The sequence below is a fragment of the Enhydra lutris genome, unplaced genomic scaffold (assembly GCF_002288905.1).
Source record: "Enhydra lutris kenyoni isolate GAN:26980312 unplaced genomic scaffold, ASM228890v2 scaffoldscaffold11, whole genome shotgun sequence".
Classification (NCBI taxonomy): Eukaryota; Metazoa; Chordata; class Mammalia; order Carnivora; family Mustelidae; genus Enhydra; species Enhydra lutris.
In genome coordinates, this window is record NW_019154095.1 from 15,635,901 (window position 1) to 15,651,068 (window position 15,168).

A 15,168-nucleotide genomic window follows, 5' to 3' on the forward strand; every position below is an offset into this window, starting at 1 on the left:
TTGATTTTTAAGTTTATTACTAATTTATTCATGGAAATAAAGTAGCCATTATCATTAAGAACATTTTTTGGATGGTATACAATCATGTATAGGTTAAGATTTTGGCATTTAAGATAGTAAACATTTTATGAATTAAAATATAATAAATTCCACTTGTGTCTCCACACTTTTATTGGTCATAATACTTCCCACAGTGTGCGTATTTGAATCTGAAGATGAGAAGCACACAAACATCATAATGACCTTTTTTTAAAGTTGTCTAGATATCCATTTTGGACATTGGGTCAATGATTTGAAAACCACTGCATTACACTACATTTATAAGTAAACCAGAAAAATTTTATTTGGAGTAGTAGTGAAGAATGCAGCTTTTCAATGAAGATTGAAAAAAGCAAGGAAATTGTGAGTAACAGCTATTCCTCTGGAAATAATCTTAATAGTTCAAAGTCTTTCATAAAATCTTATTAAGATGGAGGCAACATTAGTTTACCATTTGACAGATATGAAAATAATCCCAATTAGAATCTTGCCTAATAAGTTTAGATCCTGGATTAGTATAATTTCTAGTTGCAGATGTAATCTTCAAAGTATAAATATTAGGTCCAAGTGAACCAAATATATAGTAGTGCTAGAGGATCCCTTACCTTTTTATAAGTTCTTGAAAATGAAAATAGTATCCTTATGATTCCTTCATGAAAGTGTCCCTTAAACCATAACAACTTCAAAGTACCTTGACTTCTATCAGAGAAGAGCATATTCAACTCTTCTCCTTCTATTTTTACTTATCACATGGAAATAATAACAAGAGAATTACAAATTCTGCTTTGAAAAGATGAATACTGTTCTTCCCAACATTCACTTCAAGTTGAATCCCCACTGTCAGCAATACTTAGATTAACCTCCCCGTCAAAGCAATAAAGACTAAAGGCATTAAATTAGTATCTAAAATCAAAGTATAGGTTTACCTATAAAATTGTGTGTTATATCCAGACATAGGACAGCAAAGGCCGTATAAAATATATTCAGAGACTAATGTCATTATGAAAGGAAAAGGTTTTAAAGGTTTCATATATATATATTTCCCCTAACAACTTAAAACTCAATTTTTAAAAACTGGCTTACAATATCAGGCAGGTGTCCAAATGCTTAGTTATAAATTCAGCATTATCTTCTCTCTTCATAAAGATAAGTTGTTATACAAACATTCAAAGTGCAATAAGCTAAAACCACAACAAAGTAAAACACCCTTGGTTTAGTGTAACTAAAATTAATAATTAATAAATAAAGCAGAGCACTAAATGATCTAAGAACTTGGTCACCAGAACAGAGTATCAAACAACAATGAACAAACATTACAGCCCAAAGAAAGCAGCAGAGAAATCTCACAGTTGGGTCGTGTTCCCGTGAATATTTTTTAACACCACTGTTCCCACACTTGATGACCCTATCCTAGACAAAAGTCCATCAATAACAACTTAAGACCAAGAAATTCTGAACTGATATTTAGCAAAATGCAGTTTGGCTGACTGCCCAACGTGGTCAGAAAATAAGTTCAGCAAACACTACAAAGCTTGAGCTAACCTGGAAAACTAAACAAATCTTATTCCGGTTACAGATCAAGAATTCATATTAAAAAAAGAAAGGTTTAGCATTTAATCCATTACATTCTAAAGGTATACGGAAAAGGCCAGTAATGAAAAAGTGATGACTAAGACAGAAGAAGCAACCACAACTGAGATATACTTGTATGAAATAAGAGTCCACAGATTGACAGAAAATATTCTGATTTCAAAAGTCAACTATATTACACCCTATTTGCCATTACTAATTCCATTAAGATTTCTAGGATTTCAAAAATGGCACTGGCAAAAATGATACTTCAGGATTCAATCCAAAAGCCCAAACCAAATAATACAAGAAATTAGATGACATTTAAAGTAGCCTCAACAAATGTGTGATATTTTCCCTTACCATTGATACTTTAGTTTTCTTTCTCAGTTCTTAAAAACAGTAGTTGGAATTTCTAAAGCTTCAAGACCATGCATTTCTTATTTACCTTCTCTTTTGATACAACAAACACTCAACATAACACAACTTAACAGTATCGCCTAAAACACTGTTCTGACACAACCGAGCATCTGCTTCTTGGCTCTTCAAACTGGTGGTGCTATTTTGCTCAACAAATATTTGCTTTTGCGTATGGTCATTTGGTCCTTGGACAACCTATTCACAATGTAGTGGACCGTAGCTCTAAAGTTTACCTCATTTCTCAGCATCATCAGTGATATTTTACCTGAATGTGTAAGAACAAGGAAGAGGGCCTTCCAAGTTCACCTTCCTAATAATCACAGTTTGAAATGGTCTGGAATGGTTGATTACATTTTTAAGATCTAACTCAGCACACTTAGACAGAGGTAGTAGATGCTTTTGGTGAATCACAAGGACTGGCCTAGCACAAGCGTCTCTCAATCTGCTCGCCAAGTCTAATCAGGCCCACCAATGAGAACAAATTTCAAGTTCTGTTTCATAATAAGAAAGTGTACAATCAAGTTTTACAAACAAATTATGAGCTGTACCACCTATATTCTGGAGCAAAGAGAAAAAGTCAAATTTAGGAGCTATGCTCATAGTTCAAAGCTTATAAAAAAAACACATAAAACAAGAACAATGTATCTTGGGTTCAATGTGCAGTGATATCGCAAGTGTTTTGTCAGTATAGGAGCTGAATCAATTTCTATGTCAAGAAAATATACGTGCATACTACCATTTCTCTATCAAATACATATGCATCTCACAGAAACACATCCTCATAGGAAACACTGATTTTACATTGTCTTTTTGAAAACAATTTTGCACTGAATTACAATACAATTACAACTCATTGTTCATATCTTAAATTAGAGATGTTTACACAGAGAACTGTAGTAATATACAAGAGCACTTCATTAAGAACCGGATGAACAATGCTTAAAGTAAAAAGTTTTTATAACCAAGCCGTACGAACATTAGGGGGCTTAGGTCTTAGTAACAGGCCACTGGACGTGTCAAAAACTGGTCGCTCACTCTTACAACTGAGACCACTGGTAGCACTGGATGTTCTAGAAGCTCCTCCTGAAATATATGAAGAAATAATTTTATTTAAACTAAATACATACATCATCACCTGATAAACTTCCTTTCCTAAAGTTCAGAATAAATATTTCTTCCCTCACATGCATTTTTATTAGTCTAATATAATTCTCAAACAGGAATGTACTTCAGAATTCCCTGTGGAAATTAAAAATATATTAATAAACATGCCCAGACTCTATACTAGGGGATACTGATTCAGTAGATTTGAGATGGGGATAAAGGTTTTAAAAAGCTCCTCAAGTGATTCAAGTGAAAAAACAAAAAAACTGTATTAACTATTTATGAATTTATTCAACAATTTATCACATTCAAGGCACAATGCTAAGTATGAATTACTGGAACAAGATCCTCCTATCTTAGTCACTAACTATACCAAGGAAGTGATGCTTGAAGAATGAAATTAATGAATGGAATTACTAGTCATGTGAGTGTTTAAGACTCACATGAGCACTGGGGAGTTGGGACTTTTTAAAAAATTAACATATAATGTATTATTTGCTTCAGGGGTACAGGTCTGTGAATCATCAGGCTTACACAATGCACAGCACTCATCATAGCACATACCCTCCCTGATGTCCATTACCCAGCCACCATATCCTGCCCACCCACCACCCCAGCAACCCTCAGTTTGTTTCCTGAGATTGAGAGTCTCTTATGGTTTGTCTCCCTCCCCAGTCCCATCTTGTTTCATTTTTCCCTCCCTTCCCCCCACCCCCGCCCTATGAGTCCAACTTTCTTCTAACACTCAGTTGTCTTTTTTATAGTTTAGAATGCATACGTGAAGTAACAGCACAGACATCTGTATGTGAGGATGTCCAGCCTTTCCGCGATGTCACACACCCTACCGCTAAGTGGTCACCGGATGCTACATTCTCTGGGATCCACCACCAGCTGGGTGTGTGCTGATCACAAATCAACAATCAGGAGGGATTATATCTGATGACTCTACAGACTAATTCCTGTTTTAGATATCCAGTATTGAAGACAAAATACATATAAAGGCTGGATGTTACTACCAATAATTCTTAACTGGTTAGGGGGAATGTTTCAGCAGCTTTTAAACAGTGTTATCTACTCATTTCTTCCTTTAACAAATGTAATGAAATTCTCTCCGTTATCGAAGACACTACTGGTATTTTCAATTTTTATCTCCCTGTTTCTTTCCTATGCTGCCATTACACGCTGTGCGTGAAGCCTGAAATTAAGTGAACTAACAAAAGACAAGGCATGCCAGTGAAAAATAAGAGTGCATTCCAGAAGTTGGCTTATGTATATGTTATATATAATATACATATGTTATATATATGTTATATATAATATAATAAATGTTATATATTTTGTTATAAAATAAATAATATGTTATATATTTTTAAAAGGATGAAATACACAAACATAAGTACAAAATAATTCTGAATATGCTTACTTAAAGGGCTGTACTGGCCAAGAGTTGATCTCACTCGTCTTGCGGATGGTGATGAGCTGAGATAACCCACGTTGCGATGATAGTCCATCAGCTGGTCAGAACGTTTCATACCAACTGTTGGCTTCACAGCTTCAAGCCTTTTCAATAAAGCCTTCATTTAAAGACAATCAATTTGAAAGTCAATGTTAGATAAGTATCAATAAGCAGTAAGTTATTATAATAACTTAGCAAAACAGCAGTAAGTTTTTAAGAAGGCAAATACTTTTTAAATAATTTTATTTTAATTCCAGTATAGTTAACACAGTGTTACATTAGTTTCAGGTGTACAATATAGGGATTCACCAATTTTATACATTATTCATGTACTCATCATGGTAAGTGTACTCTTGATCCCCATCCCCTATCTCATCCATCCTCCAACCCCCCCACTCTGGTAACCATCAGTTTGTTCTCTATAGTTAAGGGTCTGGTATTTTTGCTTTTTTGTTCTTTGTTTCTTAAATTCCACATGTGAGTGAAATCATGTTGTCTTTCTCTGACTTTTTCGTTTAGCATTATACTCTCTAGATCCATCCATGTTGCAAGTGGCAAGGTTTCATTCCTTTTAATGGCTGAATAATATTCCCTTGTATAACGACATCTTTTTGTCCATTCATCTATCAGTGGACACCTGGGCTGCTTTTGTAGTCTGGCTATCGTGTGATAAACATAGGGGTACAGATATTCCTTCAAATTAGTGTAAAATAGGAAAATACTGGATAGAACCTGACAGTTATGAAATAAAGATTTTAAATCATTTTTGAGACACTATATGGAAAATATATACTTTCAGAAAAATCTAAGGGTCCACCTATCCTGTAAAACCACTATGATTTTAACACCTGATCACAGGTACATCTCTCTTTTATATAGCCTTACTGTCTCAGAAAAGGTGCTATAAGCTGAAATACGCCGAACCACAGAACAGACATAATGGGAGTAAAAAGCCCAGTGTGGTCAACCCTAGAAATTACCATAAACCTATCCAGACTACTATAAATTCTGTATATGATTACTGGGCCCTGGCTTTTAACCTGTTCACTTTCTAGTTGGGCCCCAACATTGGGCACTGAAGAGAGGCCAAGTCAGCAGGGCTCTCAGGTCCCCCACTCCTAGCTTCTACCAGCCCCTCTATGCTTTCTTTCCACATTGCCTGTATTATATACTAAAGATTCTGCATCAAATTTAATTTGGAAAAAATAAAAATAAAAAAATTTTTTATTGGTAAGAAGTCTGAAAACCAACTACTCTAGAGTGTAAAACTTAAAAAAAATATTTTATTTATGTATTTGACAGAGAGATAGAGAGCACAAGTAGGCAGAGCTGCAGGTAGAGGGAGAGGGAGAAGCAGGGTTCCCACTGAGCAAGGAGCCTGATCAAGATCTGAGCTGAAGGCAGACATCTAACTGACTGAGCCACCCAGGTGCCCCTAGAATGTAAGGGCTATATAATATCCAATAATGTGGTATTTTGATATGATTCAGTAACAGAATCTAATGAGTAACATTCCAAATTTTTCTTTCTTCACATATTAGAAGGTGGAAAGAGTTTCTTTTGCTTGATTTTGCCAGGCATTGTTAAGAAAGGAATATTTAAGAAGACCAAATGGATCAAGGAATTGATTTATGATTGTTTATGATCTCTCTACTGAGTTAAACTATCTCTGTAGCAAGATGATCTTTCCTTGAAAAGAGAATGTTGTTCAGCACTCAGATTCAGCCTCCTGAGTTCAGTCATAGGACAAGTTTTCTCACACAATCTGTTTTTTTCCTTCTGCCTCAACTAAGTTTTTCTTTCTTTCATTTTTTTTTTGATGGCAAAATATACATAAAATTTACCATTTTAACCATTTAAAAGCATACAGTTCAGTGGCATTTAGTATATTCGTGTCATTATGAACCATGACCACCAATCAACTCCAGAACTTTTTCTCAACTTTGTGTTTGTTCTTAACAGTCTCCCCCCACCCTTCTATTCCAATCAGTGTTCTGAGTAATTCCAGAGGTAGAACAAGTCAAAATATCCCAGAGAAGAGCTGTTCAGAGAAAGGAGAAGGTTTTACAGAAATGAACTGAGCCTGGAGAAAAATGGCAGAGGTAGAGAGCACAGGAAGCAGCAACCCGACCAACCGAGACATCTCAGCCTGCCAGTTTTGTTTTTGTTTTGTTGTTGTTGTTGTTGTTGTTGTTTGCATGAAATGGCCTTTCTCAGTTCTTAGTCTTTCAAGGTTAGAATAGACCAAACTCCCTCAGGAAGCCAGACCCAACTAGAGTAAGTGGTTTTCTTTGCTGAGCTGAGAGTTATGATTTAAACACGGTTCTGTGTATGGTCTATGGTCTTGCTGCATTATAACATGCTGTCTTTCTCTCGCTGCATACAGAGAAGCTGTATAATTTAGGGGCAAAACCTCCTAAGATTATGCCTTTTCTACCTACAGTTTGTAATTGCTCTGAGCTCTGCAAGACACTGGAAGGAATAGAAAGAAAAAAATAAAAAAAAATATGCCCTGTAAGGTAATTTATAGTTTGGGAAGAGAACACTACTGTGTGCCTGAGTGAGCAAGACATCTACATGAATTCTATGAATTAAAAAACTTCCTATATATCACATTGCCAATGTATTTTACTGGGCAGAGCAACATTTGCTGTGCTGATTATCCTATTAACTACCTATTGAACTGTGGAGGGTGGGACAGACAGGATAGAAAACTTGTTATTTTCAGTTAACTACCAATTTTGATTTTTTGCTGGTATTAGCCTCATTATTTTTTGGATAAACTAATTTCCTAAATTTACTTGGCTAAATGTATTTTTTTTTTAATTTTAAGAAAACTGCAATGCTTATTTATCAGATGTAAAACATATAAAGGAATTATGATCAAAATCAATTCTGAGATAATTTGACAATAAGGCAAAGAATACACCTATTCCGTTGTCCTGATAATGACATTTACCAAGTTTATATGCAGAAACTTTGGGAAATAAGAGAGATATTAATGCTATCCAGACCACATGGAACATATCCCATATTGAGTTTGTACGTCTCATAGGAATATAAGGAGCTAAGCAAAAGCTAAGGGATAGCAAACAGAAATAGCTCGCGCTTATAGAGACTATTAAAATACAAAGCAGTGATTACGGTATAAACCATAAAGTCAATAGTTTAGAACTTCTGGGTACAACTTTAAAATGACAGTTCAAAATATTTTAACATTTGTATTAGTGACCAGAAATGTAAGCTATCTAGTTAGAAAGGCCTGGATTTAAATCCTGGCTCTGATACTGATTATCAACAATATGACTTGATATGGATACTAACAATGAAATAACCTCCAAGAGTCAGTTTCAAGCAGTGAGATAACGCATATAGAATGTTCACAGCAGGGGCGCCTGGGTGGCTCAGTGGGTTAAGGCCTCTGACTTCGGCTCGGGTCATGATCCCAGAGTCCTGGGATCGAGCCCCGCATTGGGCTCTCTGCTCAGCCCTCTCTCTCTGCGGGGCCTCTCTGCCTACTTGTGATCTCTGTCAAATAAATAAATAAAAAAATCTTTAAAAAAAAAAAAAAAAGAATGTTCACAGCAATACCTGGCATACAGTACAGAGTTATTAAATATTAATGCTATTATTAGTACTGTTTTATGTATTTTCTAGTTGTCTGACATAAAAGAGTATTACCTTCTTAGCTACGTTATAAATTATATGGCAGGGCAATATTCCATATTTTAATATTCCTTCCAGTGTCTTACACAGCTCATAGCAGACATTAGGCAAATTTATGTTTCATCAACTGAGAAATGGTAAGATTGGTTACTTAACCAATCTGTAGTTCACAAAATCTTAGAACTGCTACTCTAATCAAATTCTAACAATGAATCCCAAAATAGTTTGTCCAAATATTTATTTTCTCTTTAGAAGTATCATTCTTTTTCAAAAGAAAACTAATCCAGCCTGAATCCTATCCTCTTTAGGAAACAGAAAGTTAAAACAAATGACTATTACGTTAATGTTTCTGCAGTTGTCAGCAGAGGAGAGGTGATTTATCTTTCTGAAGTAATAAAACAAAGACCTTAAAGGACATTAAAGGGTAACAAGCCTCCTACAGTCAGGGAAAACCAGGACTGTTCTTATTTTTCTATAACTGAAGTCAAACTTAGTTATCACAGCTTTTTTTCTTCTATGAAAGGAGACAGACAATAACCAGAGAAGAAGGAAACCCAGACTGATCTTAGAGCAAAGGTACTGATTATTCAACACTCACACTTGAATCCTTACACTAGAGATGAGACTTACTATAAATCTTCATTTTTGTGACATGATCACTCTCCCCTTAATTCTTTTTTTTTAAGAAAGAATTTATTTATTTGAGACAGAGTGCGAGCTTGTGGGAGCATGCACATGTCCAACGGCATGGGAGCATGGGGGAGGGGCATCACTTTTACTTTAAAAATATTTTGGGAGCACCTGGTTGGCTCAGTGTCTGCCATTCAGCTCAGATCATGACCTCTGGGTCCTGGGATGGAGCCACATCAGGCTTCCCACTCAGCAGGGAGTCTGCTTCTCTCTCTCTACCCCCCTATGTCCCTCCCCATGGCTTGTTCTCTCTCAAATAATTAAAATCTTTAAAAAATATATATATATTTTAACAGAGGAACTCCTGAGTGGAAAGACTGTGTTCTACTTTATTGCCTACATATTTTAATTTCTTTAAAATTGTCTAATTACCTACACATGTAATTTATGTGTATATGTATATGTATTCTCAGAAAGTAAAAAAATAAAATTAATAAATTAGCTCCATTTGAACTCTAGGCTCTAATCCTTATGTCTTCCTTCAGGAATCTTACTTCCTTCCCTGATCTGGCTTCCATTACTCCTCACACCCTTTTTTCACAGTTCAGGAAACTGATGTACATTTAAAATAATGAAATAATCTCATTTCTTTTAGATAGTAAAGTGAAATATAAACTAAGTACCCTCACTCACATGCTGTCCTTGCCTTCTGCTAAGATTATTCTGGTGCTCTTTCATGAAAATAGGATTCATATTATATTCAAATGGACATAAGGAAATATGCTTTAATAAGAATATTTAAAAAAAAAGAATATTTCAAAATTCATGTATTAAAAAAATGAGCCCCCCTTTTGGAAATTAACAAATTCTGAGTCTTTATGTAGCAAGCACGCCCTCTATTGGATAAAATTACTTTTTCTTTTTTATTCCTTTTACTTATCTCCCTTGTGAATGAGGAGACAATTATTTGCCTCTTGAAACATATAATGAAGACTGTGAACTTCACCAGAAAGATTAACAGTATGCTTTTAACTATAAAGCATAGCACACTCAGTTTTATACAGTATCTCTGCCCTTCTTTTCTACCTACTCAGCACAGAACAATTTCTTTGCTAATGTGGACCTAAATAAGGATTTAGTGGGTGGCTGATTATAAAATAAATAAAATCAAAAGTTTACAAAAGCAAGCAGTTAGAAAATGTAATAAAATATCTCATGCACAATAGCATAGAGATATATACTTTTGAAGAAAACCACAAAACTTTACTAAGGTAGAATATAAGAACGGTTGAATTAAAAAAGAAGAAGGTAGGTCACCTGGGTGGCTCAGTGGGTTAAGCCTCTGCCTTTGGCTCAGATCATGATCTCGGGGTCCTGGGATTGAACCCCACATCGGGCTCTCTGCTCAGCAGGGAGTTTGCTTCCCCCCACATCCCCGCCTGCCTCTCTGTCTACTTGTGATCTCTCTTTCTGTGTCAAATAAATAAATAAAATCTTTGAAAAAAAATTAAAAAGAAGAAGGCATGAATAAATGGAAGGACACACTACAGGAAGGTAGTATTTTGAAAGTGCCAAATACTTTCCAATTAAAATATAAATTTAACACAATTCCAACAGAAACTATAATAAATTCAGAAGAAAAATTAATCAGTCATTATGAAGAATGACTGTAGAAACAGCCAAGAAGTTTTATTTTGGTTTAGAGAATGAAGAGTTAAACACAAGTGTGAAGATGAGTTCTCCCTGCAGTAACATAATGATATTTTATAATAAAATGTTTATTTTGCTTTTTCAGCTTTAAGTTACTTTTTTCACTTCTGCATGAATTAGTTTTTGATTTAGAGCTGTAATGTCCAAGGTCACTAGCCATATGTGGCTAACACAGCATTTGAAATACGGCCAATCCAAATTGAGATGAGTTCTAAATGTAAAATATACTAAGATTTCAAAGACCGGGTACCCAAAAAAGAAAAAAAGAAGTAAAATAGCTCATCGTTAATTTTTTACACTGGTTACATATTATAACATTTTGAATTTATTCAGTATATAAAATGGTTTATCAGAATTTCACCTGTTTCTTTTGACTGACCCTCTCAATGTGACTACTAGAAAATTTTAAATTATACACGTGGCTCACATTATATTTCTACTGTTTTCAAGTATACCAAAGATCTTACTGTCAAATGGGACAAAAATATTGCTCACATAGGCAAACTACTAAGTATGCCAAGTAAAAAGAACAAAACAGTGGTAGTTCTTCAGTGTATTAAAAGAGCTGAAATGTACAACTGACCTGAGGGATGACAGAAGCCGTAAACAGAAGCTGCTAACAGGGTTCATCCTAATAATATACAGAATAGCCACTACATAGTAATGGTTTCAACTGTTCAAAAGTAAACCCAGATTCCTCAAAAAGATAAGCAGAATTACCATATGATCTGGCAATTCCAGTCTTAAGTATACACTCAAAGGAACTGAAAGCAGGCACAAACAGATACTTAGATATCAATGTTCACTCCAAAATAACTCAAAATAGCCAAAAGGTAGGAATCACCCACATGTCCATGTACAGATGAATGGATATTCAAAATGTAGTGCATAAAGTGGAATACTATTTAGCCAGAAAAAGGAATGAAGCTCTGATACAGACTACTACATGAATGAACCATGAAAACACTATGCTTTGTGAAATAAGCCTAACATAAAACAATGAACATTGTATCACTCCATTTACATGAAATCTAGAATAGGGAAATTCATAGAAACAGAAAGTAGATTAGAGGTTACTTGGGGGGAGAGGGAAAAGAGAGTTATTAATAGGTAAAGGGTTTCCATTCAGGTGATGAAAAAAATTTTGGAAATACTGATGGCACCACTGAACTGACCGCTTCAATCAGTTAAAATAGCAAATTTTACATTCTATATGTTTTACTACAAATTAACAAAATTAAATATATCAGAACCCACTGAATTATACACCTTAAATGGTTATGGTGTGTGTATTATCTCAAAAAGCTGTTAAAAAAAAGTGACCGCAAAGCTGGCAGCCTGCATATGATTGTTACCTTGAGCAAGTCCCTGTGTCCCACTCAGTGTCTCATTTCCTCCACCATGACAACAGTCTCTACATCATTTGGTTGCTATGAGGATTAAATGACCTAAAATTTGTAGACTAGTACGGACTACGCAATTACTTGTTAAATGAAATAAGCACCAGAGTAAACCCAAATGTTCATGACATAATTTCAAATTTTCAAAAATCATGAATCTTGAATGAATCTTGAAAAACTGCTAGTCACGTGCAGAAAGCTATACTGTAGCTCATTACCCATCAACCTCACTTCAACTTGTTTTTCTGGTCCCTACTCGTTACCACATGTAGGGTAAGCCTCCTGAGGGTTTAAGACCTTACTGTTTTCTGTAAATACACCTCTCAGCTCCCCAACTCTTAAAACTAGTGATAGCAAAGAAAAAAAAATTAGTGATGGCAAGAAAACATTTTTACCAGCGTTGGTACAGGTTTAGGTAAGCACGTGGTGAAGCAGGGCTGTACTGGTAATGAAATATCACGAGGATGGGTTCTGCAAACTGTTGCAGTCATTTTAATAGCAGCTTTCTCAATTATTTTAGCTCTGAATTTGTGCACTCATTAGGGTCTAATTTTAGTTTAAGACAATACCTGTGGTTAAAATCTTGGCTCAGCCCTTTACTCATTCGCTCTGTGTCCCCAGGTTAGTTACCTTGTCCCCCTTGGCCTCAGTGATTCTATCAGTAAAAAGGGGATGAAAACAATACCTACCAGAAAGAAATTGCAGGATTCAAAGAGCTAATATTTGGAGACACTTGGAACAATGGCATTTAGTTCAGAGCCCAGGAGACATCGGCAATTATGATGAGTGTAATTTTACGAAGAAAATCACAGGCTACGAAGAATAGCTTTTAATGGGAAGATTTTCAACAGTCCCCATATACCTTAGAACACCGAAGTGTTAACTTTGGGATTTTTAATAATCAATGTCTTTCACACATTCAAGTAGCAGCCCAGCAAGGATATAATACAGTGAAACAGATATGGCTAGTGACTGAACACTTCACAGAAGATATGCGTATCTGATCCTTGGAATACCATTTCCTGTACTACTGTCTGACTTAACACACCTAGCCAAGTAAGAGAGCTTTCAGTATTTTCATTTAACATTCCCTTAAAATACAGCTTGATGATGAAAAATAAAAAGCACTCATAGCTCATTATGTATTTTATACCATACATATCTATACTTACTTTCACATTATTAAAATGTGGCTGTAGCTCGTTTCCTGTTAAGTTGGCCTTACAAATCATTACAATTCATTTTCTTTGATGACTAAAAATTTTTAGTTACTTACCAAATTTTCTCTTTCAATCCTTTGCTGTTCCCTCTGTCTGTTGAGGGCACTATGGTACAACTTAGGGGGATGAACAATCGATCTTCTAGGAATCGTACTTTTGCTTCCTGATTTTTCAGCCTGTCTTGACAGTTCTTTCAAAAGCCTCTGATTTTCCCTATCAATCTGTCTCACCTCCTCTCTTGTGAAAGAGTAGTTTTTCCTTGGTGCTACGGAAGGCTGATCAAAGTGATGTTTTTGTGGTCCTTTTTTATCTAATTGCAGAAAAGCTATAGAAGTGAACAAGAAAAGGAAAAATGACTGAAGGAGCACAGCAACATGGTGGTGTGTATTGATGCTTAACTCTTAAAAATGCAAACTATTAATTCATGGAAAGGTATGTATGAAATAGTGTTAATGACATCCAGACTACAACTATGTTGAAAGAAATTCAGAGGCAGCTTAGAATTTTAAGTTTTGTTGGATTCTTTGGGAATAAAAGTTACATGCTGAATGGTGAAAATATTTTATTAAGAAATGTAAATGTTACGAGTTCTATGGCAGGTATAATTTATAGAAAATGCCCTTGTCGTGTCCATTTTATGTTTCCTTAAGGCAGCTCAGTAGTTGGGGAGGTTAGAAACCTCTGGTTAAGTGCATCAACACACCAATACTTCCAACTTGGACTGTTTTTATTAACTGGAGGGCATACTTAAAATATAAAATGTTCTCAGCAATGACTGATGGAAACAAGGGTTAAAAACTGGCAAAAACAAATCCAGAATATGCTGAAACTTTCAAATTAATCTGAAAATACTTTATGGTTTTTAATATTAACATTGAAACAAATTCTGCTACAGTAAAAGTCAAACATTTTATTCCTAATTAAACATAAACCAAAATAAATACATTATATAAAAAATAAAATATTTTGCATACTATTGTTAGCAAATGAAATTTTATTAACATGCTTAATTTTTAAATTTCTGTAACAATTTTCAGCAAGTCACAATTACTAAACGTTTGTTCAAAATTTCTAAAAATATTAAACTTGCTGAATGTTTCAGCTTAACTCTGTACTAAAAAGGAGTATAACCTATCAGATTAACTGACTGGAACATTTGTTAACAGTATTTTTTTTTAAGAAGTAACTATTATTAGTTTGCACTTGAGTTCCTTTAATTTTTTTACTTGCTTAGCATTTTACACTGTTAAAAGCAGAGGGCTTGAAGGGGAAGAATCCCTCCCCTTAAAAATTGAACCCCAATTTTAAAATGTGACTGTGCAGAAAAGTCAAATCTTTTGAACAAAGTCAAAAGAACTGGAAGTCTACCTCCCTATGTTTAAGCCAAAGACTATCAAAGATTACAGAAACTTAAAAAACTTAAAAAGATTTTTAAAAATGGCTTTCTGATAGGAAAAATGAGAGAATTACTGGTTGGTAATTTGTTGAAAATCATACCAAGTTAATGGCAAAACCTGAAGAACATATTTAGAAAGATCCAGGTGCACTGTACATAATTCAATCATCTTGCTTCCAAGAAATGCACATTTTGTAGAATTTAATAAGGTTCCTGAATTAATTTAGCCACATATGAAAGCCTTTAAAATTAAATTTTAAAGGGATTAAAAGCTATTTTCCTAATGGCATTTAAAAAAAGTTTTTAGAAGCAAAATAAGGCAATAGCAAAAAAAATTAACAAAGGAAGTTCAATCTAATTTATTAAAAAAAATAGTATTCTAACTTTCCACGACAGAAAAAGTATATATGGAGTACTACTTATATACTCAGACCAGATATCACTATTACATTTTTCTAAAGTGGTTATATGCTTTAGTATGAGGCAACCTCAAATACTTGGCTCATTATTTTTTCAATTAAGATCTAAAAAAGTTAAGATCTAAAAAAGTTTAACTTG

General features: G+C 34.6%; 1 protein-coding gene across 2 annotated transcripts in view; it reads right to left on the reverse strand.

Moving 5' to 3' along the window:
- The window catches only part of LOC111144411 (cilia and flagella associated protein 97), a 37,293-nt gene continuing 22,125 nt past the window's right edge, over positions 1-15,168 (reverse strand). The window contains exons 3-5 of one of the 2 annotated variants that reach the window (XM_022498687.1): positions 13,271-13,539; positions 4,556-4,706; positions 1-3,111 (exon numbers count right to left, since the gene is read on the reverse strand). In XM_022498687.1, the coding sequence (XP_022354395.1) occupies positions 2,984-3,111; positions 4,556-4,706; positions 13,271-13,539 (548 nt within the window). In that variant the 3' untranslated portion in view covers positions 1-2,983. The remainder of the gene's footprint in view (positions 3,112-4,555; positions 4,707-13,270; positions 13,540-15,168) is intronic. The other variant, XM_022498686.1, reaches the window with a different exon arrangement.